The 26,522-nt window shown below is 37.2% G+C and overlaps 1 protein-coding gene across 22 annotated transcripts in view; it reads right to left on the bottom strand.

Annotated features, from left to right (window-relative positions):
* Positions 1-4,517: 4,517 nt before the first annotated feature.
* The window catches only part of Glut1 (Glucose transporter 1), a 122,584-nt gene continuing 100,579 nt past the window's right edge, over positions 4,518-26,522 (bottom strand). For 9 of the 22 annotated variants that reach the window (XM_069815035.1, XM_069814859.1, XM_069814868.1 and 6 more), the window contains 3 exons: positions 16,080-16,109; positions 11,159-11,256; positions 10,122-10,423 (listed from right to left, as the gene is read on the bottom strand). In XM_069815035.1, the coding sequence (XP_069671136.1) occupies positions 10,200-10,423; positions 11,159-11,256; positions 16,080-16,109 (352 nt within the window). In that variant the 3' untranslated portion in view covers positions 10,122-10,199. The other 13 variants (XM_069814886.1, XR_011330006.1, XM_069814906.1 and 10 more) reach the window with 13 other exon arrangements.

The following is a 26,522-nucleotide window of genomic DNA, read 5'->3' on the forward strand; positions in this document are numbered from 1 at the left end:
CCCTTATTTCGTGGAAAATCAAAATCCAAAAATATGGCATAAATTGAATTTTATTTTTGGATAAGACCAATTATGCTAGTTAACGATATGAATAAGACATATGATAGTACATCTTAACATAATTATTATTATTTAACAATAACTGAAGCTACAGAATGAAACATTGTCCTACAAATTCATTATAGTGAACATTTCAAATTTGTATTGGAGTAAAACAGACGAAATATGCACAAGTTTGAAAAAAAAATTATTTCAATTCAGTATAAGACAAGTTTTGCTTGAGACTTATCTCCCTCGTTACCCTTCGACTTACAGCTATAGCATGCTCACTTACCTCCACCATAAGATTCTTACTAGAGCCCTGCAATGTTCGAACATGAGAGAGGCAACCAAGACATTACAAACTTCATCTCATTTCCTATAAAAAAAAACTAATCTCAAGATCTGTACTAAAATCTTTAAGTGGTTAAAACATGGAGGTCTGAGAGTGGAGGACAGCGGATATTTATATAATAAGGTGGGATAAACACGACAGGTCTCCTTCTGCAGAGCGACCGTGGAGAATATCGAACTTTGCCATACTCGACAAACTTGAACTGAACACAGCATCTGTAATGTACGATGCTAGTTCTTACTGTGAGCTACAGCACACGAATCCATTTGGTTTCACGAGATAACGAATGACTTATAGGTCTACTAAACAAATAAAAGTATAGGCCAAGTCCATCTCATACGAGGGGAGAAGGCTCAAGTTACTTAATAACATAAGTATAAATTAATTAAGTATAATTAATGCATTTTTCCTAGCAATACCAACAGGGGGTACTTTGTGCCCACCTTCTCCAAAATTTACTGTATATTTTAAATATATAAATAAAAATATGAAAATATTATTTATTGTCAATTATGAATCCTCCTATCTTATTGTATTATTGTTTAATCGTTTTCAGTGATAGTTTAACTGAAATATGAAAATATGTCAAGGTGGACAAAAAGTTGAAGTAACTGTTCGAAAATATACAATGACATTTTAATTTCCCCCTTTTTTTTTTTTTTTTTTTTAGTACATACCATTTGCTGATTACAAATGTTAATACATTGTTCAAAGTCAAACATTTCTGTAGTGGTCACAAAATACTGCACGTTATTTAAAATGACTTGGTATTGCTAGAGTTAATATACATTGTGCCTGGGCTAGAGGTGTACATAAATACATAATGCAAGAACTGTTAATTATATTTCTTCAAGGTGAAGTTCAATTTCTATCTCCAAGATTTCATCTAACATAAAAGATGAAACTAAAAGTGAATGTCTTAATAGGAATGCACAAAAATGGCGTCGTTGATTCATTTTTTATATATGCAGCCTACAGTGACAGGACATAGGTATTCTCTTAACATGGTGCAGAACTTTGCAGTTCCACAGATTCCCTCCAGGTTTCACATTTCACCAGATGGTGACCCACCACACTTCCATCGAGATGTTATCATGTTTTTGAATGTGAATTATCCGGAAAATTGGATCGGGAGAGGGGGCACAACTACCTGGTTGCCTAGATCTCCGGTTATAAAACCAATGGACTTCAATGAAGATGTGTACAAGAGAGACTTTCGACATTTTAATGATTTGAAACAGTGTATTAGCGAGGCAGCTGGACTAATAATGCCTCAAATGTTGGTAACATTTGGGAAGGCTTTGAGTATTTTTTTTGGCATCTGTGAAGACACAAATTATGCCCACATTGAAGTGTACCAACGTACATAAAAACTTTCAGAGTTACTCTGTACAATAAACGAAAAATAAAATTAATAAAACTTGTAAATGTTAAGATATATGTGTGTATTTTTGCATATTACTTCTATTCCGGACACCCACCAGTTATGTATGTGCGTACACAGTGCTTTTTTTAAAGAAAAGAAATATGGTGGAATTCTGTGTAAAATTTATTGAAGTGAATAGAGAGATAAGCAGAAAAAATCATGTTAAAATATAAATAAACCTTATTTATTTTCACATCTTAAAGCACTTTTCAGAAGAAATACAAATTAAATCCATGTTAGTATAAATTGACTCAGTTTGGGTTAACAAAATTATAAATAAATTGATCTGCAACAATGGCATTTACTAAACTACAGTGAGGTCACAAAGTGAGCATACACCTCGTGTATTCTTAATTCACTTACTTTGTGAATGTTGGTACCTCCAAATTTACGTTGGTACCATGCTATCATGGTAACTGTGCAGTTTTAAACAAACATGGCTGACCAAAATCCGTTTACCATTGAGCAAAGATTAGTGACATTGGTTTGGCTTCATGAAAGATGTGCTATCTACCGGAGCATGCATTTACGAAACATCGTCTTTTGGGGTAATGAAAACCCATTCTTTTATGAAGAAGTGGAGAAAAATCCACCCCACGTCCACACCAGGATGTGGCCCTTCTTCCAAGGTTCTGTTAATGGCCTAGCTTATGAGGACATGCTTAATGAATGGTTGGTGCCACAATTGCAACAAGCTGGTATCGAAGACACTGTGATCCTGCAACAGGACAAAGTGCCAGTACACTTTGCATTGCAAGTGCACCGATACCTGAATACAACCTTTCCCATCCGATGGATTGGAAGAGGATTTGCAGATGATCAAGCTCCTTTTACCTGGCCTCCATGAAGTCCCGACCTCACAACCGATAATGCTCTCTGGGGTTCATCAAGGACAAAGTGCGAAATCATTGCTATAACACGACACAATTACGAGCACCTGTGGAAGATGTCTTCAACGAAGTGACCCTTGATTATCTCCGTAAAACATCTGCCAGGACATGGCGCAGAATTCAGCTGTGCTATGAAAATGAAGGTCTTCATTTCGATGTCTTGGATCATTGAACTATCAGGAACATGTCCGTATCAATTAATCAACCATACCTATCGTAGTGTCGTAATATGTGAGGATACACCCACTTTGTGACCTCTCTATACATACTGGTACCTAAAGCATTAAGAGGATTTTCCATGGCATTGTTATTTTTTCAGTATTTTTTCCTTTCCTCTTACGCTCTTTTCTTGTGATGAATTTTATTTATTTTAGTAGGTTATTTTACGACGCTTTATAAACATCTAGGTTATTTAGCATCTGAATGAGATGAAGGTGATAATGCCAGTGAAATGAGTCCGGGGTCCAGCACCGAAAGTTACCCAGCATTTGTTGATATTGGGTTAAGGGAAAACCCCGGAAAAAACCTCAACAAGATAACTTTCCCCGACAGGGAATCGAACCCAGGTCACCTGGTTTCGCGGCCAGACGCGCTAACCGTTACTCCACAGGTGTGGATTCCTTGGGATAAATGTTGCAGCATGACAGTCTTTTACAAACCAAGATTTAACATACTTGTGAGGGTTGAAGTTGATCAAAGGAGACCCAATAATTCTAATGAGAAGCAGGTTCTACATTATGTCAAGTAGCAGAGATGATCTCAGTGGAGAAACAATGAAGTTGAGTTGGGAGAAGTCTCACAATATATATTGGCGGTGCGAAATTCGAAATTTTCTCAGTTCCGTGATGAAAAATGTATATATAAAAAAAAGGTGCAGGAATGCTATTCGGACACATTCTGCCAGGAAATAAGCGCCGAATATGTATACAGGGTGAATACTAAATGCCATCTTCAAACACCAGTGTGTGATAGAGGATTTTGTGGCAATGAAATTCGCGATAGGAATCATCATGGTATGAGGATTAGTCATGGAGATATTAGAAGCAATACCTAGAAGTCAAATTGGGTTATAGTTACTTTGCTTCACAGGACGTAGTAATTGGAGTTAAATCTCAAGACAACAACTATGTCATGTGTGCAACATGTACTTATCCCTGAAATGGTCGGATTTCTTGGTTTCAGTGCAAGAACTGCTACAGAAATAACGGTAGCTTGTTTGTTTTGAAGTACTGTACTGTGAGTTCTCTGTGCAATGTCAGTTTAAACTGATGTTACAATACTTATCTGTTTTGCATTGTGAAGTAAGGTAAGCAAGCAGGCACCAGATTTCAAAGCATGCTGCGCAAACCTGTGTGCGTGATGCGTGGAGTGACAAAAGTGCAATTTGGAAGTGCGGGATGTTCGACAAGGACATGTGGGAGTAACAGTCTGAGCTTAAACCTGTGCATACAGGAGCGTTTCCCATGGAAATAATATTAGACATTTGAAAAAAAATCGCAAGATAGAGAATTGGTTCCCATTTAATTTATGCATGTTTTGATGTGGTCTATTACGCCCTGGTTTTCGAAGATGGCATTTAGTATTCACCCTGTATATATATTATTATTTTATAATCTATACAATTACAACAGAGTAGGTACAGTATCAATAAATAATCTAGAACAAGATATTATATTAGTATGATTTAATAATGATAATCCACTTATTACAATTAAACATAATATAAAATTAATAAAATTGTAATCCCCAAACAATAATAAAGATGTAGTCACGCAGTCAGCAGATAACGGTATTTAAAACTTCCTAGTCACTTTTTTTTCTCACTTTATTTAAAAGAAGAAATGTACATAACAACCACCAAAATTAAATAATAAAACTTTTGTATCATGCTATGTGATATGGACTTGAAATAGCTAGCCAGACTTAAAGTCTTGAATGGCCACAATGTTCTCTGTGTACAAATGTACCAAATAAGTACAAGGAAATCATATGAATAATATAGAGGCGTGTGTAGGCTGTACAAATCTCCTGCCAACTTCTTTACTCCATCAAATCATTCATAAATTCAGAGGCCATTGCTAACTTATCTGAATAATATGTAAAATAGTTATTAGAGAAGAAAAATTTGCTCCGGCACTGGGGATTGCATCTGGGCCCTTTGTTCTACATACCAAGCACTCTTAACCACTGAGCTACGCTGAAGTTCAATTCACAGCACCAGAGCGAATCCCCCTCCGGGTTCGATCCCCGGTGCCGGATCGAATTTCTCTCCTCTAATAACCATTGTTACCATAATAGATAAATTCTGTAGGACCTAAAATTAATCTTTATGTAAATATGTAAAATGTCAAGAGCATTTATTAGTGAAAAGACCAATGAATTAAAAAACGTGACCCAACTATTTGTAAAATGGGCCAGATTTAAACTTATTAGACATATGAGGCTCTCAGAATAGAAGTGGTGCAAGTACAAAAATTAAAACATTTGCTCATTTATGGTTTATTAGATACAACAGTATACGATCTTTCTAAATGAATAATAAAATGAATCTACTATTTAATGCCTTGTCAAGAGATGTTAGTAGTTTACCAGAACACTGAAACAGACTGTCATTCTGTCAGAAGACAAACGAAATATTTCACCTCGCTTAGCAACCTGTCCTATTTAATTGAAATGGAGCTTGCGGGCTAAGATTCCGTGGTCTACTGGTGTAGATATTCCCAGACGTTTCGTCTACTACTGCGGCAGACATCTTCAGTTATAGGTATCCTAGGTCGAAGTGTTCTGCTAGGGGTATCTGTGGCAACTGATACCCTGACTGGTTGCCTTTCGTTATTTATAGAGCCGAGGATTGACCTTGGTGTTCCGTTGTCGCGGCGGTCTGCACCCGTAGGAACTCGGTGGCCTTGGACTGGTTGTGGCATTCTGTTGTCGTGGCGGTCCGCACCTGCTGGATCTCAGTGGTCTGGTCGTGGCATACCGTTGTCGCAGCGGTCCACACTCGCTGAATCTCGGTGGCCTAGCAAAACACTTCGACCTAGGATACCTAACCACTGAAGATGTCTGCCGCAGTAGTAGACGAAACGTCTGGGAATATCTACACCAGTAGACCACGGCATCTTAGCCCGTAAGCTCCATTTCAATTAGACAACCGGTCGTGAAAGCCTACATGCTGTGCTATTTACTTTGTGGTTTGTTCTTTTGTTCAGTAAATGAGGAGATATAATGTGATTAAAATGTGGAAAATATATGAATATTAAGGGAAGGAATATTCAGAAATTATAAGTGGAAATGAGTCAATCAAAAGTAGAGCAATTTTAACAATTCTAACTGAGAACAACATTGTAATTTTTAACATGTGTAATTGTAACAAATAAGATATTCATGTACATTAAGACATTTTTGCACAATCGTGTTTTTTGTTGTATTTACAGTTATTCTTGTTACGCCTTTAAAGTTAGAATTCCCACACAAACTTGTTGCTAGGGAAATCATTCTTCATAACATAAAACTATACTGAAATAGATCCATTACAGTGCACTTATTGTTACTTAGTTACCATTACAGTATAGTTTTGCGAAGCTTTGAAATAATATTGCTCTAAATTTTCAATGCAAAATATATTATATTTGTAATTTTAAAAATATGATCGTGCAAAAAATGTTTGCAATACATGTTTGTTAAGTGAATTATAAAATCTCGGAAATTGAAAAACTGTCTCTGCTCGTTTTTCAAACTTTTTCTAGATTTTGTAAAAGCACTTCCCAACCTCGTATCATAATATACTACTTCGCTATCCCTAATTTAAGTAATCCTATTACAGTCTCTGTTAATTATTGATGATGGGGAAGGAGTACGTCCGAAACATGTCTAATAGAAGAATAACAATTCCTTCATGAAATGTGTTCATACAGCTGTTTCAATTATTTATTGTATTTTAATTATATTTTAAGAATTTGATACTGATAGAGAATTGTTAAAATTTTGTAACAAGTGAAAGTCATAAGCAACTGATTATTTTTAATGTACACTGACAATATGCTATGTGAAATATCCGAACATTTTCAGCCGACAAGTGAAGCAAGTCCATGATTTATTTCTCATTATTTAATTTCAGCCATATGTTTTGTTTCACGTATTTTTATTCCTATGGTATAGGTAAAAGGGTATTTTGTGTTTATAAATAAAATGAACCGTTGAGAGCAAAAGTGGTGTAAGTCAAAATTCGATAATATGTCCTTCTTGCTATCCACTGACTACTAATACAGTGGAACCTCGATTATCCGTCACCCTATTAACCGATTGGCGGATTATCCGACTGTCTTTCTCGCCCTGGTTTTACCATTACACAGTATTTCATAAGAACGCTTCCTCGCACTTCCGGGCAGGGGTTTGAAGGGGGTGTTTTTCCCAACTTGTAAAATAGTCACTATCTGCTTTCAAAGAAATGATCCCAATAACTTTCACACAGTTTGCAAACCCATGCACCATTTGGTCTTTGTCATATTGTTCGAGTGGCCGTACTGTTTAAATTCTATGCAAAATGTCTTCTATGAATGTCGAAAGAAAAATGTGTTGTTTGTATCGAAAAAAAAAAGTGCAAGTAATTGAGGGGTTTGGGAAAGTAGGAACTATAGTTCGTGCCGAATCAGAATACGAGACTGTCGTTACAACTGTGCGCTATTTAATAAAAAACTAAGATAAAGTGAATAAAGTACGAGAATGTAAATCTATAACACGATATCTCTACTCCAATCTTCCTGCAGACAACCATCACAAGGATTCCCTTGGCACTCAAAACTCACCATTGGCAACCGGTCTTGAATTAGTGAACTTCTGATCAACCAGCTAGCATGTTAAACATAAGTGCGCGTAGAAAATTTGTAACTATAGCCTAAGTATTAAACCCATGCACTTAATTTATGAAAATCTTCTATTATACGGATTATCCGATTTTTTCGATTAACCATTCAGTCCACCCCCTTCATTACCACGGATAATAGAGGTTCTACTTTAGTTTAAATAACCTGAATATTAATTGCTACTTTGCGCTGTATTTTACAGAATGTTTACTTTAACCCTCATTACCCATTCTTGACTTACACCAATTCTGCTTTGAACAGCTCAAATGTACACTGGATGAAAACTTGTGCTACCGGTACTGATTTTTGTATTTCATTTTTTTCTTAAAACAACGAATATCTGACTAACAGTTTATGTGGACTTGCACCACTTGTATTCTGAGTGCCTCATATGTAGCAACCGTAACTTTGGAGCTCTGAAAGGGAAAACAGCCAAGGAAGACAATAATTACAAACATATTCCTTATAGAGATAGAATTTTATTGCATTCATGGAACTTTACACACTGACACAACCTGCTGTTACAGTCTCGTTCCAGTGGCGGAGAACTGCGCACTGTCCAGTTGAAGTTCAACACAACTTATTCTATGGTTTTTAGAAAACAAACACGTTACTGATGGTGTTCAAATTGTCAACAGGAAGGGGGCGCAGTTCTCCCCCTCGCAGTGCTTCAAGTCCACGGTTAGTCTATGTTATAATGTGTAATACTGAGGAACGTGCTCCGTACTCCCCAACAGACCTAACAGATGGCTAAAATCTAGGAATTATATGTACTGCTACATACACAGAAATGTTTAAAAAATAAACTGAAGAACACAAGTCGTCATCAGGAATATGCAACAATATGTACATTTAGAATAACATTCGTCTCCTGGCCAGACGAGCCAGAGAGTGCATCACACACTCCCCAATAAGTATTACTAGAATGATTACTTCGCAGTCCACTAGATTGCTAGTTACAGTGTTCTTAATTACTTCGGACTTGCACAGCTTCCGTCGTCCCAAAGAAACAATAACTCATACAGGAGGAAGGGAACGGGAGGACCCTCTAGTTCGAAATGATAACCTGTGCCTACTGCGTGGTTCCGTTGTGAGGTTATAGCCTGAAAATATCTTATTTTATCTGTAAACATGTATTTAAAATGATCCATTCCTGGAAAAGACCGCATTCTGTCAGATGTTTCGCGGCACGCAGGTGCCATGGTTTGTGTTGATAATGTTAGAAAAGAAATCTGACAGTTATTTTTTTTTTTTTCATTCCCCCCATAAAGGCATTTTGGTTTGTTTCTGAACTCAAATGGCAGGTGGAATGTTCTCTACTGTGTTAACATGAGCAACCGTTCACTCCCACCCTAGAAGAACTGCATTCTTAAAATTACATCTTAAAATTGTTTGTGTTTCTTGCCGGCCGCACCACACACACCTTCTTCACGTATTGCCCTGCACTTTGAGCAGTGTGCCAAGTCTCCAACTACCGGATCGGTCCTTGAGCCCGTCCGTCGTTCGTGCAAGCTTAGCCGCTGGCCCCAGGTTCCCTGGGGAATCTCCAGCGAGCCCTCACGCAACAGACGGGCGTGCCGGCCTTACTGACAAGACAAGAAACGTAGGAGATGAAACCATTATACACTACTCTGACTACAACGCTACACTACTATACGTCTTGCTGCTTACTTCTCGGTGACAACTATTACAAATTGAGCACCTGACGTCAGTTTTTCCGTCCTTTGAGTGTGGTTATGTACATTCCAATGTGAAGTCCTGGCAGTGTACGTAATTAGAATAAGTCGCGATTCATATATACACAACAATACGCATTAAAAACGATGTCTGGGACTGATATTAGTGCCACTAATGAACCACTCTCGCTCTCACACACACACACAATGCAAGTAGATTCCACAGACTAACGCTATGTGACTAGGGGTGGGACATTTTGATTGGTGCACACTCAAGACATGGAGAGAGCTGCTTCCTACGCCGCTCAGCAATTCACAGATTTGTAATGTCTCCGAGAGGTGGAGGTCTGCGTTGCCATGCTCTCTCGCTCCACCTCCGTCACTAATACACTCCTCGTCCACTCTATTAGGCTGCTTACAGATTCATAAAAAAACATTCTTATAGAATTGATACATGACTACAGCGCATGGTGCAATGGAAGATTATAATTTAGTAAAGTAGGGATTGTCTACAACAACACTTGAGAACGTACACATGGGGAAAAGGCCCAGGCCTGGAGTCGTTGATCGATTTCACTTCGTATGTCTCTCTCTTCTTTCTCTCTCTCTCTCAGTGACAGGACCGGCGCAGGCTGTGTCGCAGGTACAGCACGCAAGCCTTGCCGCGGTCCGAGATGAGGTCGTAAAGCTGCCCCTCCACTCCCGGCACCGCGAGCAGCAGGGGGAGTGGGGCCGACATGGAGAAATTACCGATGTTAAGAGTTTCCCATTGTCAAACAGCGCTGTTCGGAAAGCGTGGCGGAGGGAGCGGGGGTGGGGGCCTGACCGCCGCCGGAACGAGCTCTCGTGAAGAGCGCTCGGAGGCAGCTGAAACGAGAGAAACCACGTCACAAGCGTGCCTCGCTGGGCGGCAGCAGAGGACAGCGACAGCAGACAAGCACACAACAGACACTACGCATGCATGCAGGCCGGGCCGGGCTGGGAAAGGATCGCGGTCGTCCTCAGTGCACAGTGCAGTAAGTTTATTCGACGATGTACCAGTGCCTTATGAGTCAGTGGAGTGCATGGTGTGTTGAGAAACTGACACACACCCATACCTGGTACCGTGGCGTATGCGGAGTGGCGCCGGGGATTGTATTTACTCGTAAACGTCCTTCTTTCAAACGGGCTCGGCACTGGGTACAAAAAGATTTGAAAAAAGTATTTTGATGACAGCAATCAGAAAAACCCTCCTTCCAGACATATTGTTACACACACTTTTCGGGGGGATGGGAGAGGAAGACATGCGGGAGAGGGGCACACAATATCAACTCAATATAATGTAGAACTTTTAATGTCTGCAAATATACATGATTACAAGAAAATAAACCAAATGGGGAAGATGGGAGACAGCATTGCCACGTCATTTCCATGCTCTGGCATTCTTCAAATTAATATGAACCAAAAGTGAACAAACACAACATCACACACTCGCTGTGCGTGCTACGACAGCTCACAGCGTGTACGCACGTCTGCCGTAACACGCACGTTGTGTAGCTACTACTAGTGCTGCGACTCCTTATCATATCTCATTAGTTTACACCTAATCTACTTGTAAAATTTTCCATAATATATGATAAAAGCTTATCAAAAGAGATTTTTAAAAAATTCACTTTTCAAAATATTATTCATGCAAAAAACTGTTGGATTCTGTTTGACGAGTGTCTGCCAAATACTGCACATGCGCTACACTAGTTTGCTGGCGGGCGGCTACAACTCAAATAAGAGAGGTGTTGTGGTGGTGCTGGTAAGAACACACATCGTATTTGGCAGTGAGGTGTTGACATTTTTAATTGTTTTGTGTCTGGAATATCTGTAACCCAGCAAGGTAGACACCAATGTAAAACTAGAGAACGGGGCGAGGTGCTTACATGAGTCGGGGTGTGGCTTTTCCTCGGCCACCATTAGCGCTGCACGCTCTGCCGGGGGCATGCGCTGCTCTAACGCATTCACACAGTTTAGCATGCTCCTGGAAAAGAGTCAGCATACCTGGTTTGGGTGAGCTATGCAACAACAACACGGCGAGGGGGGGAGGACGATCCCCGGCACCATACAACTCACAATTAGCGTTTATACAATCATCTCTGTTCTTAAGTGTTTCCTTGTGGAGAGCTAGAAAACTATGCCCGATATACCGGGTCGATGGAAACCCGATGTACATCGGATAGTTTTCCGGAGACCGACAACACCCAGCGTTACCTGCCAGCTCAAAACAAGAATTACAACCTAACATCTTCTTGTCTAAAGCTTCTGGTCGGATTCCACCGTACCACTCACGACTGTCTCTTTGCTCACTGAGGTGCTGTCCATGCTCCTGAAAGCGAACACACTTCAATTAAGGCTCCTCCTGCGCCACTCGCTTTAACGTCGTCTTCTGCTAAAGGTGGCAAGCCTCAAAGCAGGTTCCCGATTCGTGTATAAAATCTGTCTGCATCCCACGTCGCAACGCGGAGAGAGTGCGCAGACTTCCAAGAACGCTCTTGTCATGCTGTGCACGGCGGCGCGGAGTGGGCGTGTCGGCTGGCCTGAAGACTGTCATAGTGCAACGGCAGCCAGCTTTCCCCATGCATAAGATTCTCAAGCGATACGGTAAAACGTGTGCCAACAGATTTTACATCCAACCGGAATCCTGCCTTCGAGGTGGAGCGACAAGAACACAGACAGGGAGAGCGAGGGGACAAGGGAGGGGAAATATGTAATACAAAATCATCTGTAGACCAGCTCTGTAAGAAAAGTATGTGAGTGAGTAAGACCATTCTCAGCAAACAAATCAATTGCTAGCTTCTTTTGTTAATTTAGCCCTTTTACAAGGTGTTGCCGACTAACACACAACACAGAACACAAGCATGCTGCCTCAAACACATTTGCTGAGAGTGACCCCCTCGTAAAAACACAACATAGACGGGGTGGGGGTCTGCCCTCCCTCAAACTCTGTATCCTGTCTCGTTATCAGACCATCTACAATCCCATTTACCAGTAATCTAAGAGAAGTAAATGGTGCATTTGTATTTATGTGTCTCATTTGTACTATAAGATTCAAACTAATCAATTCCAGACAAGATAATATATAATCTCTCTCTTAAGGGTGCGCCCACACCGACAAATTCCGTTAACTTTGTTCATTAACATTTTTTTCAATATCTTTTAAGATAAAGTCATGTGTTTTTTATATTTTCTGCTTTGTTTATTAACAAATTTCCGTTAACATTTGTGAATCAAATTTTTAATCAATTTTGCTGTTTATAAACTTTTCGAACTGCACATTGGTAACAAACAAAATTTAGTTTATATCGATAATTATCGATTACTGTTGCTATCAATTAATATGTAGTACCGCTGTTATTCTATACATACGGTACTCCATTATCATGTAATGAAATATTAGAAAATGGTTGTTATCGGAGTTTTAGGTATTAAAATTACCCTGTTTTATGGGTTTCTAGACTCCAAAGAAGAACAGAAACGCCAGAAAATATGTTTACTCCAATTTTTACAAGAATTTAAATGTAACTCCAAAGACAGTGAAAAAAATCTACAAGAGAAATGTAGGAGACAAAAGTTATTAAATGTCTTAGGAGTTACAGGCAGTAATTCTTTGATAGAATATACTGAAGGTCCAATTTTTTGTTTATTAAAAATCAAAACTCAGAGGGGAAAAAATTGTAAAAAAGCGACAAATGATTAAGAGGACATCTGTAATTTCATTGAACTTTTATGCTCTCGGTTGTGTTATTGTGGCATTCAGATTTTTAAGAAATTGGTTCTTATTTATAAGGATTGTGAATGAAATAAATTTAATGAAGTTTATAGGTTGTATTATTAATGATCACAATTTCTTTATTGGATATACAGTATATAGTATCCGCGTTTAATTAATACCCAGGCAGTGTCAAAGATGACACTTTTCTTTGAAGAGATAAGGTAAGAGTTTATTGATTACAGGTAGTCCTCAGATGCTGCACCAATCACAAGAAGCTGTAACATGTCTATCAATGATGTGTTAGCATTTTTAATTGACATGTCGATATAGACTCCATGTGGAGCACATAACAACGTTGTCATATCTCGATTTGATTGATAACAAAAAAGATTATAGTAATTTTAATTTCATTTCAATTAAGAGCCATCTTAGATCTTAAAATTTATTCACTGTAAATGGTGGTATTAGAAATCAATGTTACAAAATTTTTACATTAAATCTTAACAGAATTAAGTTTCACAATAAATTCCTTGCGAGAAATAATTATTGATATTATAAGAGATTATTTTGGGATTCTTCACCACCATTTCTACTTTTCAAATTAATTAATATTTTAAACTATTCTTGTTAACTTAATATTTGATATTATTTCATACTGTTTATATCTTTTTTTTTTTTTTCTCCAGAAATTGAAAGTTATATATAATTGAAGGGTTTAGAGCCATAGTGGGCCAAGCGCCATTTAGTAAAAATGGAGAAAGTAAGAGTTAAAATTAAATGAATATCATAGTTTATTGAAGATTAACATATTATTTAATTCTATGTCCATACTTTATATTACTTGCTATATGTTTCATTAAATTATGGTAATCACTTAATTTTAACCATTGTTTTCTCCATTTTTAATAAATGGCGCTTGGCCCACTATGGCTCTGAACCCTTCAATTTATTGTTATAATTGTTAAATTCATTGTTTAAACTATATAATTGTTGTAAATTTCATTTATATACTGGACCCTTGCGGCCAACTGCAGCAGTTCAACAGCAGATGAAACCTATTAAATTTTGTTAGTAATACGGTATGGGTATAAAAATAATTATACTGGTAACTAGGGATAATCTTTACAATGAAAAGGTGACAACACAGCTTGACATTATAGGTACTGATGTGTTCAAAAAAGATATATTCAACACAAAGCCTGCTGCTTGGGTATTAATTTAACGATTTTTACTATATTATATATCTTTAAAATACAGGGACATCATTTTATTTTTACTACAATTTTTATTGTACCTGAGTTTTTTTATGTACTTCACTCCCACCCCTTCTACTAATGAAGTTCAACCGTCCTCCACACAGATCCAAGACCGCATATACAGATAGTAGCCTTACCGTCATAGTAAATAGTACATTCCAAAAATATGTTCGCATTTTCCAGTGACGAAAGAGCTTTCAATTTTGAATCATTTTCGCACAGGTACTGTCGTCTGTTTGCCTATGTCGCATCCGGTTTCCCCCATCAGCTTTTATTCGCCAGCTAGTAGCTGGGCTGTCTTTTCTCTTTTCTGAGAACATTAATTTCTGTTGGGAATTGGACGTCTACGTAATATTATACAACTGTTTAAAATAACTGAAATAAAAGGGCCTCGTTAAGTAATTAACTGCCACGTGATTTCCTTCCTTTCTACGACATAACCACTTGGACGGACAGTAGATAGTATGTCAGAGTAATTTTATTTTTTCGGATCGAGCAGAAGTGAAGATTGAATTTACAGTACGCAAGGTACTCTTTTATAGAGTAGGTGCAGAATTATTTCAACATGAGTTACTAAATAGTACGAAGGACGAAACTGGTAATTGGGATTAGGTACAATAGTCTACAGTGCGCTAATATGCACATTAGAACTGAAGCCTGTATCGAAATGAATGGTCACCATTTTAAAAAATGTGTTTAAATATCCATATTATGATTATTTTTCAATTTAACTTCATTCTCTATATTGTACGCTAATGTGCTGTAGGCAGTATAATATACACGGCATAATGAATACGTCCACATGGACAGCTCACTTCGTGAGTAAAAACACTGATTGGTAATACTGTGCTGTATTTTGATTAAACAAAAACCTAATGAATATGATCAAACTCAAAAGCGCGATATTTCCTAGTTTACGTAAATGGATGAACTACTTTTCTTCCCTCCTATACCTAGTAAAGTGATTTGTTTGTATATTATGCCAGAATCATCGAACTCCAGTCGTGGAAGGGGGTAGCAAACGGCGTTGATCCAGAGGTATAGCCAAGTTAATATTAAAAATGTTAGTAAAAATAAAATGATGTCCCTGTAGAATGACTATGTTTCATTTGAATGATTCATTGCTAATCAAGTGATGTCAAATAGTGTGACGTAATTCATTGCCGTTGCTAAGCAACTGACATCAGATGTTGAAATTTTCATAATATTTGGCAATCGAGCATAAATGTTTCACGTTAAAATTACAAAAGCCTGCCAGCTGATCCGCAAAACTTTTTTCAAACTTAATTCTGTCCGTTTTTTCAGAATCTTTCTTTGCTACACTTTTCGATACCGGTATGCTTTCGTTTATCTATCGTGTTGCAGGGCACAATAAATGCCACACTTGGTATTATTTTATCCTTCCTTAGATTCATGTTAAAAAGTTGGCTAACACTTGATTTTGTGTGTTCGGAAAAGTTGAGATAAACAACGTTAATAAACACTGTCAACGGAAGTTAATGAATATTGCCGATGAACAATGTTCATTAACTTTGGTGCGGACGCACCTTTAGTGACTATTTACGTGTTTATATAGAAGCATTTGGTGTTATGATTGTGATAGTGACGTATTCACTCCCAAGTCTGGTCCACCACAAACACAACTGAAACTGGGGCACGTGCACAAGAAGGGAAAAAAACCCAAAATAAAGTGGGGTACTCTAAGAGCTGGAAAGCATGCATTCACATCCAAAGCCTTGCCACCAGCAGGGACTAGGGACGAAGTCAAATAAAAAGACAGAAGAATGGCGTGCGGGTCTCAGAGCGGCGGCATGCAGCTAGAATCGAGCTACTCACCCATACAACCTACTGTCTCGTAGACTGCCCCTTGAACCATAGTAAAGAGAGAAGCAGATTAACAACACAGTCACTGTACGGAGATATCAGGCCACTGTTCGTGTCCAGATATCTCTACCATAGAGCATGCAACGGTGTTGAGATATCCCTCGTCAAGTACGCACCTGCATCGAGATATCTCTATTGTAATGTGTGGTACCAAAACTGTGTTGTGACACTACTGCTGAACATCTCCACTGTAACCAATACGGCAATGTCGAGGCTCCTACACTCTATGTGTGAAGATCAGAGCCACTTTATACGTCCTGGAATTCCCGCACAAATTCACCACAGACTTCTCCAGTTGTTACCCGCGTATCATTTTCAGAATTAAATGTTATTTAGGCAAACTGTGGACAGAGTTATTTATAATGTCAGAATAGGAGGAACTGGTTTGTTTAACAGCCTGGAAAAATAACCCTCGTAACATTTTGATTAAGCTCATACTCTCTCACTGACATGTTGGGGCTGGGAGAACTTATCATACTTATGTAAAACATCACTGTCTTCTATTTACTGCACGTAGAGGGATTTAAAAAATAATTAATTGATTAACTAGTGGACTTACTCGTGTTAATTATGTAAGATTTGTGCGGCTTACAGCTGTTTCAGTGCTTCACGCACCATCCTCAGAGCCTACACAAATCCGCATAAATCTTACATAATTAACACGAGTAAGTCCACTAGTTAATCAATTAATTATATTCAAGTGTTAAAAGTAGTGTACGCAAGATTCAAAATGGATTTTAAAAAGTAAGAGATAACTTTAATTGCTCATATTTTATGCATTTCTTAAAAATTCTGGCACTGCCTTATTGCACAAGAAATAGGATTTTTTTTTGTATCACCACGATAACGAGTTTGTTTCTGAGTGTTCTGGGATTTTATTATCAGGAGGCACTTTCCTGTAACTTGGCCTGCAAGATCGCCAGACCTTAACCTAGCAGATTATTGTGGTGCTATCTGAAGGAGAGTGTGTTCTTGAGTAAATCTACTAAATTGATGGGTTGAAGGACTCCATCACATATACACTGTGACAGATATTCCAGAACACGAACCCAGAACTGCTGTAAACAGCATTGAAAAGAGTCTATGTACCTATGTAAAAACACCACTATCTTCTATTTACTGCACGTAGAGGGGTTTTAAAAAGTAAGAGATAATTTTAATTGCTCATATTTTATGCATTTCTCAAAATTCTGGCACTGCCTTATTGCACAAGAAATAGGATTTTTTTGTATCACCACGACAACGAGTTTGTTTCTGATTGTTCAGGGATTTTATTATCAGCGGCACTTTCCTGTAACTTGGCCTGCAAGATCGCCAGACCTTAACCTAGCAGATTATTGTGGTGCTATTGTGTTCTTGAGCAAATCTACTACAATTGATGGGTTGAAGGACTCCATCACATATACACTGTGACACGATATTCCAGAACACGAACTCAGAACTGCTATAAACAGCAATGAATGGAGGCTGTTACTTGTACAAGAACAAAACGGTGGACACATACAACATCTATTATGAAGTTATAGCAAAGGCTGCTGATGCAAAAAATCCCATTTCTTGTGTAACATGTCAGTGCCATAATTTTTAAGATTGTGTAGAAAGTGAAGGAAATGTAAGCAGTTAAAGTTTTATTTTAATTATTTTTTAAACCAATGATGGTTCTCTATTGTTCGTCTCATATGAAGCTAGTTGTGTAGACCAATTTGCCAATGGAGTGCGCATGCGCCATATGAGGCTGGTCTACACCCACAATGAGATGATAATGATGATGATGATAATGCAAATTTGCTGGGATGCCAGAGGGGAACTGGAGCTCCCATAGAAAACCCCTGTGTTACCTGAACCACAAGCTTGCCAGACACAAGTTATAAATGAGGAGTATGCCAGGGCTCGAACCTGATTCTACAGGATTTTAAGTCAAGTGTTTTAGCCACTAGATCACCTATCTCATATCTGAAAAATTCTATACACTAGAGCATCAAATTAAACTGCGCAAGTATGGAAAAAAAAAGTGGACATAATACATTTTACATTTTGCTACTTATATCAGAAACGTAAGTCATTTTAAATCAAGACGATTGTTATCTGAATGGCTTCATTATGGACGCCTTAGACTACGCAGCTACGGAGCAGAATGTCTGAAAGGGCCACCTTTACAAAAAAAAAGTGCAAATATTCACTGTCCATTCTGAAATAATTTTTATTCCAATATTCGTAGTTCGTTTACAAGTTAGTTATGAGACAATGTAGACTCAATTGTTAGCCAATATTTAACCTACGTTTTCTTTTTCATGTTTACTCGTATTTCTCATAAGGCATTGTGCTTGGATATTTCTACGTCAACAGATTTATACAATGCCATGCAGTGAAGATAATTAAATATTTTGCCATATGATGGTCAAGTATTGGTTCGAAATGTATGATATATATTTTTGAATCCATAACATTATGAATTTATTTTAGTAGGTTATTTTACGATGCTTTATCAACATCTTAGGTTATTTAGCGTCTGAATGAGATGGAGATAATGCTGGTGAAATGAGTCTGGGTTCCAGCACCGAAAATTACCCAGCATTTGCTCATATTGGGTTGAAGGAAAACCAGGGGAAAAAACCTCAACCAGGTAACTTGCCCCGACTGGGAATCGAACCCGGGCCACCTGGTTTCGCAGCCAGACGCACTGACTGTTACTCCACAGGTGTGGACTATAAAATTATGTAAGAACCCAAAAATCTGTGACCAAAATTACTTTATGTCTGCTTGTCGAGAGAAAAAAGAGTAAGTACAAATATATCCAAATACGTCACTACCCACGAAAACAATTACAAAGGTATAAAATTAATTTTAACTTAACTTTGACTTACTGCGCAGTTTTGAAGCACTATTACTGTTTTAGGTCCTGTGTCATAGCACTGTAGCCTGGACTCGTATTATAAAGGGGCACTGGTTAGAGTCCTCATGGGGGAAGGAATTTTCTCAGTGTAGTGTAATGTAGTATGGTGTAGTGTAGTGTAATGTAGCGATGTGGATAATGTAGTGTAATGTAATATATAGCATAATGTAATGTAGCAATGAGTAATGTAGCAATGTGTAATGTAGTGTAGTGGGTTATTTTACGACGCTGTATCAACATCTCAGGTTAATTAGTGTCTGAATGAAGTGAAGGTGATAATTCCAGTGAAATGAGTCCGGGGTCCAGCACCGAAAGTTACCCAGCATTTGCTCACATTGGGTTGAGGGAAAACCCTGGAAAAACCCTCAACCAGGTAACTTGCCCCAACCGGAATTCGAACCCGGGCCACCTGGTTTTGTAGCCAGACGCACTAGCTGTTACTCCACAGGTGTGGAGAATGTAGTGTAATGTAATATAGCATAGTGTAGTGTAATGTACTGTAATGTAATGTACCATAGTGTAATGTAGTGTAGCATAGTACAGTGTAGTAAAGTATAGTGTGGTGTAGTATTAGTGTTAGTGTAATATTATTATAATGTATTATCTATCCATTTCAAACAGTTGTACAAAACAAAATTTTCTAAAAAGTTTTTAACTGATTATAACAAACTTCTAAAAAGTGGACTCGAAAGAATTTTTATAAATAGCAATAAACATTGCCGATAATACAGTAGTTCTATTCCGACTGACTCTCTTGTGAGTCATGGGAAGCAAAGTTACAGAACAAGAAGCTATCTTATGGAGCCAACTTCCTCATAAATGAAACTGTGTCGCCCTTTATAAGGATTATATGCCAGCAAATAAATGAATCCGTGATCATCGTGGCTTATCATGCTCCAAATGAAGAGGAGCTATAAAAATGACAACCAATGTATGTATGTGTGGTACATTCCCTACTGGGCAGATCTCAGGATGGTACCCTCTACAGGCACTGCAGCAGAGAGCACAAAATCCTAGCACACATCCTGGAATTCTGTCCGTATGGCCAGGTTCTTCGAAACAGAAGACATATCATATAATTCAGGGCATGATAGCTCAAGCTATGCGGGATTGTGGCTACTCTGTTTATAAGGAGGTCTCTGGTTTGGTCACTGACAGCAGTAGCAAACGCATTGATATTATTGTATTTCAACCATCTGAAAAACACGGATTAATATTGAACCCTACTGTCTGCTTTGAATCTCACGAAGGATAGCCAGAGGAGGTGGACTCCGAGAAGAACATATATGAGCCTACTGTCACGTACTAAAAAACACATATATATTAAACAATATATATGTTGTCTTAAGGGGACACTCAACTATATTTTAGAACTTTTTTCCTATTTGACCAATCTTTTTCAAATTTGGAGAAAAAGTTTAATATACACATGGAAAGTAACATGCAAAATCTCAGCTCATTAGATCCAATACTTTTCAAAACAAAAAATATTTCAATTTTTAATCAATCATTAATTTAAATATCACTTTTAATTATCATTTTTTATTTTTTGGCTTTGTGCATTTGACTGTAACTTCTCAATGAATAGGGGAAGAATTCTGCATATTGATTTAGATCTGTCACGTAAATTAGTGTAGAAATTTAATTTTTCATTTCTATGACACTTTTTCTCCAATTTTTAAGTTGAGTGTCCCCTTAATGGTTGGAGCATGAGGAACTATACCCAAATTTTTGGCGCAGCTTTGGATTTCACAAGATCTACAGAAGTTATATCTCTTAGATATTGCTATAGCTGCGCTGAAGGCGTCTATTTCCAAGTTAAGAAACCCTTTCTTTGGCAGTAATTATAAATTTTAATATTTTTGTGTAAAGCAAAATCATACTCTTTAATTTCCGTTACATTTTGTAGATTTTTTAATATATCAGAGCTATTGTTGTATTTTCAGTAGACCTTTGTCATGTTATTATAAATTTTCCAATTGTCTGTATCACTTTGTACATGTGGCAGCCCTATAATAAGGAAAATTTTTGAATTTAATGAATTTAAATGCTATTATAGTCACAATCATGCCATGGTATGAAAGAGAAATTTCACAACCTCGAGCGGGAATCGAACCTGCGACTTCCTGTTCTCCGGTCAGGCGCGCTACCACTGAGCTATCGAGTTCGTCTCACGCCAAAGGCTTGGAATTATCCTTTCATACTGGCGACTCTGTTATAGAGTACTGTCCATAGCATCTGATCTAGTCAGCACTCTTATGGCTTGAAAGAAACTTTACAAATGTAATCTTCATCTTACGATGTTTGGTGATGTAAATAAATATGGCGTAGTATAGTGTAGCGTAATGTAATGCAGAATAGTTTGCAAAGGAAGTTTAGCGTACTGCAGTTTATGTTATGGATTACAGATGCATATATGGTATATACTAACGTCGTGCATTACAGACACTATGTTCGATTCAAGTTTGTTCAGTATGGCAAAGTTCCATATTTGACGATGTTCACTCTGCTGAAGGTGACCTGTCGTTTTATTCCACCTTGTTACAAAAATATTCGCCGTCCTTCACTCTCTCTCCTTCACGTTTTAACCACTTAAGAATTTTAGCACATATATTGTGATTAGTTTTTCATTTGAAATAAGACGAAGTTTGTAATGTCTTCATTGCCTCGCTTATGTTTGGACATTGCAAGAACTAGTATATACCATATGAAGTCGTTTCTTTTTTCTTTCCTCTGAGGAAAGCCTCGGAAAAAACCCACCCACATAATCAGCCCAGGCAGGAATCGACTCCATGCCTGAGTGCAACTTCGAAAAAGCAGGCAAACATGCTACCAGCTAAGCTATGCCAGTGGCCTTTGCTGTGTTATAACCACCTGTCTACGAAAATGAATAGGCGAATAACCAATAAATCAATATACAACCCCTGCCATCCAGACCCCGAAAAATTTACACTTAGTATTTTTTTTAAGCTTGCCCAGTTTTAAAACCATGAGCTGCAAATGAATGTTTGTAAATATCTGTTCATTATGTATGAAATTTATAACTAAAGGGTGAGAACTGTTCTTCCAGCCCCAAGCTTTCTAACCATTAATACCATTAAGTGAAGTTGTTTCTGCATATCAAAATCAATTTCCATTCTAAGATTCTAACACAATTTTTATCAAAGAAACTTTCATAAAAATACTAAAAAAGAACAGATTATTTAAAAAATGAAAGGCATATTACGAATACGGTATCATATAAAATAAAAGGAAGTATTGGCTTGGAAATTAATGGATTTATTGCTATTGCATACGAGATCTGAGGGAAAGATTAAAACATTTGAAAGGATACTGAGGAGAACATTATGGCTTGTAACATCTTTAGCTAATAGTAAAAAATTTACACCAACAAACTAAGAATTTAAACCTATTATTTTTCTAGGGAAAAACCAACTGTTACCCAATATTGTGTTCTGTGCAGTGGGAGAAAAAATAAAATTTGTTTGCTTAATTTAAGAACTTTATATAAAATGCAACTAAAATAAATCAAATGAACACAAATGAAATGGTTTACTTTCACAAATGTAAATGGAAATTTTGTGAGAGAGGTTAACGAGGACAAATATTTTCAATAAATCCAATACCATAACCTCAATTTTACAAAGCTGGTTTCCCTACTTTCTGAATGGACATAAACAAAGCAGTCACAAAGAAGTTACAAAACATTAAAATTGAAAGAATATCACTTTTTCTTTTTTAAGCAATCTGATAGCATAATTTTATAATGATATATCTCCAGTTGTGTTTTACGAAATGTCACGAACACAATCCAGGTATATTTATAGTTAAAACGGAACTGTATAATTTTTAACCCTTCAGCAGTCACTCAGGTTGTTGCCAACACCCCAATCACATATACATATTGAACTACATATTGAATAAGCCTGTACTTCTGAAACTTTCAGTACCTTTCTTAGAATTGGTAAGGCAACAATAATCGAAAACATGTTGAAATCGGAATTCACATACTCCTATTGTAAATAGTGCAACAAATAATAACAATGGATGTTAAGTAGTGACTCTACACACAGAAAAATCAAGAAAGTAGTCTGAAAAGGAAGATAAAAAGTAAATAAAATTATGATTAGGACTGAATAGATGTTCGAATATTACATGTGAACCAATATCCAAATATTACCATTATAACATTGTAATAGATATCTATTAAAGTATTTTATATAATTGTATAAATAAAAAGAGCGATATTTTAATTGTTCACTAAAAAATAGTCCGTAACAACCCATTGTATTTGGGGTGTCAACAACATCCCGCATGACTCAATGTTACAAAGTTAGGCGCGACTGCTTAAGGATTAAGTGTATACATCACGCAGTGTAACATCAAAGTCACACTCATTAATGTAACTGAAATTTTGCCAACATACAGTTTTCCATTTCTAAATGTATCTCTGAATGCCAATACACAATTTTAAAATCTCTGGATTAGAAAACGCTGCATTCTATCTCATTTTCAAGCGTGTCACATGATGTCACACCCATGATCTTGTAAAATGAATTTCTGAGCACCATGAAATGGTGAAATGTGACAAATTTTTAAGCAAAATAAAATTACTATAACAAAGCAAGAGTCACCAGGCTGTTTTAATGAAGAGGTATTAATTAATTTTCAGGTTATAATTTATAACATTAAAAAATTACGACAGTTGATTCCTGAATTAACTACAATCTGGAAATAAAGCCAAAATTTATAATTCAACAGTACCTACATATATATAATCTTGCACAAGATTGTTTACAGGTAGTTTTATGACTCAAGTATAGCTATAGCTACAATGTTTATTTTCAATTTTCTAATCTCTTGGTGCATTCTACCATAGTTCCTGTCACTTCACCATGATGAGTTTATTGAAGATATTATCTTTGAAATATGGAAAATAGGTTAGCTTGCCTCGCATATTTTAGAGTTGAACTCTGGAAAACATTCTGACAGGAAATATTGAAGTTCAGTAAAGCAACAGCCGCATCCTATGCATTCAATTTTTGATATCAGAAAGCTGTAGGTCTACTTATGGGCTCAAATAGGATATTGTGGATATAAAATTAAATAGAATTTGACATTTTTAAACATTATACATAATAAATACAGGGTTCTTAATGTGTATGGCTGCCAAAGCATGGAATCTAGCTCCCGGGCTATAGATAAAATATGCTGCCCACAATGGCAAAAGCAGAAATGGATTATGAAACCTACCTTATAGTAGATGTTGAAAGTGTCGTCTTTCCGCTCTCATGCAAGCTTGATATCGCGAGAATATGTTGTCACCCTCTCGTCTTACTTACTTACTGGCTTTTAAGGAACCCGGAGGTTCATTGCCACCCTCACATAAGCCCGCCATTGGTCCCTATCCTGAGCAAGATTAATCCAGTCTCTACCATCATATCCCACCTCCCTCAAATCCATTTTAATATTATCTTCCCACCTACGTCTCGGCCTCCCCAAAGGTCTTTTTCCCTGCGGCCTCCCAACTAACACTCTATATGCATTTCTGGATTCGCCCATACGTGCTACATGTCCTGCCCATCTCAAACGTCTGGATTTTATGTTCCTAATTATGTCAGGTGAAGTATACAATGCGTGCAGCTCTGCGTTGTGTAACTTTCTCCATTCTCCTGTAACTTCATCCCTCTTAGTTCCAAATATTTTCCTAAGAACCTTATTCTCAAACACCCTTAATCTCTGTTCCTCTCTTAAAGTGAGAGTCCAAGTTTCACAACCATACAGAACAACCGGTAATATAACTGTTTTATAAATTCTAACTTTCAGATTTTTTGACAGCAGACTAAATGACACAAGCTTCTCAACCGAATAATAACAGGCATTTCCCATATTTATTCTGCGTTTAATTTCCTCCCGAGTGTCATTTATATTTGTTACTGTTGCTCCACCCTCTCGTCTAAGCTCATCAATTTAAATTCTTATTTCATGCTTAATATTAGCTAATCTAAAGTGTTCACCTCAAAAATCAATAGCTAAACTTGCACAACAGACAAACGTTTCTCAGTCTTCTGCGAGAAATGCAACAAAGCTACCCAAGTTGAAACCATACAAGCACACACGTGTTCAAGCTTTGCAAGAAGGTGATCCGGTTCAAAGAGTGCATTATTGCAATTGGTTTCTAAATTCAGTTCAGAGTGGTAACGAATCTTGGGTGTGCAAACTCGCAAAATTGTCGGTATTGGTCTTCGAAAAGCCTGAAATTGGTGTGCGATAAGTACAAGGAGAATAACAGGTCCAATATTTTATCTTGATTCATTTATACGCCGACGGATCCTTGATCTCTAGAGAACAAGGTGCCGGTGCTGTCTCTTCTCACTTTATAGATCTCTTGGATATGGAACATCAAGTTTTGATGGTGAAATAATTGCAATAAGTGAATGTCTCAGGAATCTTCTATGCCACATCAATAAATTTAAGAATGCAGTTATATTGTCAGACTCCAAAGCAGCTATTCTATCAATCGTCTCTAAACACACACCTTCATCTCAAACAGCAGAAATAACTAAAATGCTCTCTCAATTAATATCACTCAATAAAAAAATTGTATTCCAATGGATACCATCCCATTGTGGAATCCTGGGAAACGAGAATGCGGATGCTTTAGCGAAGAAGGGCAGCACTGCTACTTACAGACCTGTTACTAAATCTACGTATTACTCTGTGAAGAGATTTATTAAATCTACATACTTAGACTTCAACAAACAAAATTTGATAACTCAATCCCAAGGGAAAAAATGGAACTCTCTGCATCAAAATCCACAGTCAATTCCCGATTTACCACGAAAATCGTCTGTAGCTGCATTCAGATTGGCAACAGGCCATGATTGTTTGGCCAAACACCTGCATAGAATTGGAATATATCAGTCCCCTAACTGCCCATTGTGCAACTCAAACCAAGAAATGGATTCGGAACATCTCAAAATCTGTGCTTCAGTGGCTGGTCATGATAATATCTTTGAAAAATATTGGAGTGCAAGAGGTGAAATGACTTTATTGTGAAACGCCTGGCATTAGAAAACAACAACAACACAACATATTTTATCTTGAGACAATAAATGCGGATCAATATTGAACATTCTGGAACTCCTTTACATCAAGAAAAATCTTTATGGCTTCACCAGTAGGATGGATAAACACGAGTATAATACTCGTAATAAAAAAAAAAACTGGACATACCATTTTGCAGACTATCCAAAGTTAAAAGTAGTCCTAACATGTTGGGCTGTAGGATGTTCAACATGTTACCACAGGAAGCACAGGAAGTGTCACTTGACATATTCAAAGTCAAAGTGAAAACGTGGCTTCTTAGAAACCCATTCTATTCTGTGCAAGAATATTTTGAGTTAGAAAATCAAACTGTAGATATTTTTTAGGTTTCTTTCTCTGAATGTTATTATTATTTTGTAATATATTAGGAAATTCTCATAAATTGTTAAGTTAAT

Source organism: Periplaneta americana, chromosome 2 (assembly GCF_040183065.1).
Source record: "Periplaneta americana isolate PAMFEO1 chromosome 2, P.americana_PAMFEO1_priV1, whole genome shotgun sequence".
NCBI lineage: Eukaryota > Metazoa > Arthropoda > Insecta > Blattodea > Blattidae > Periplaneta > Periplaneta americana.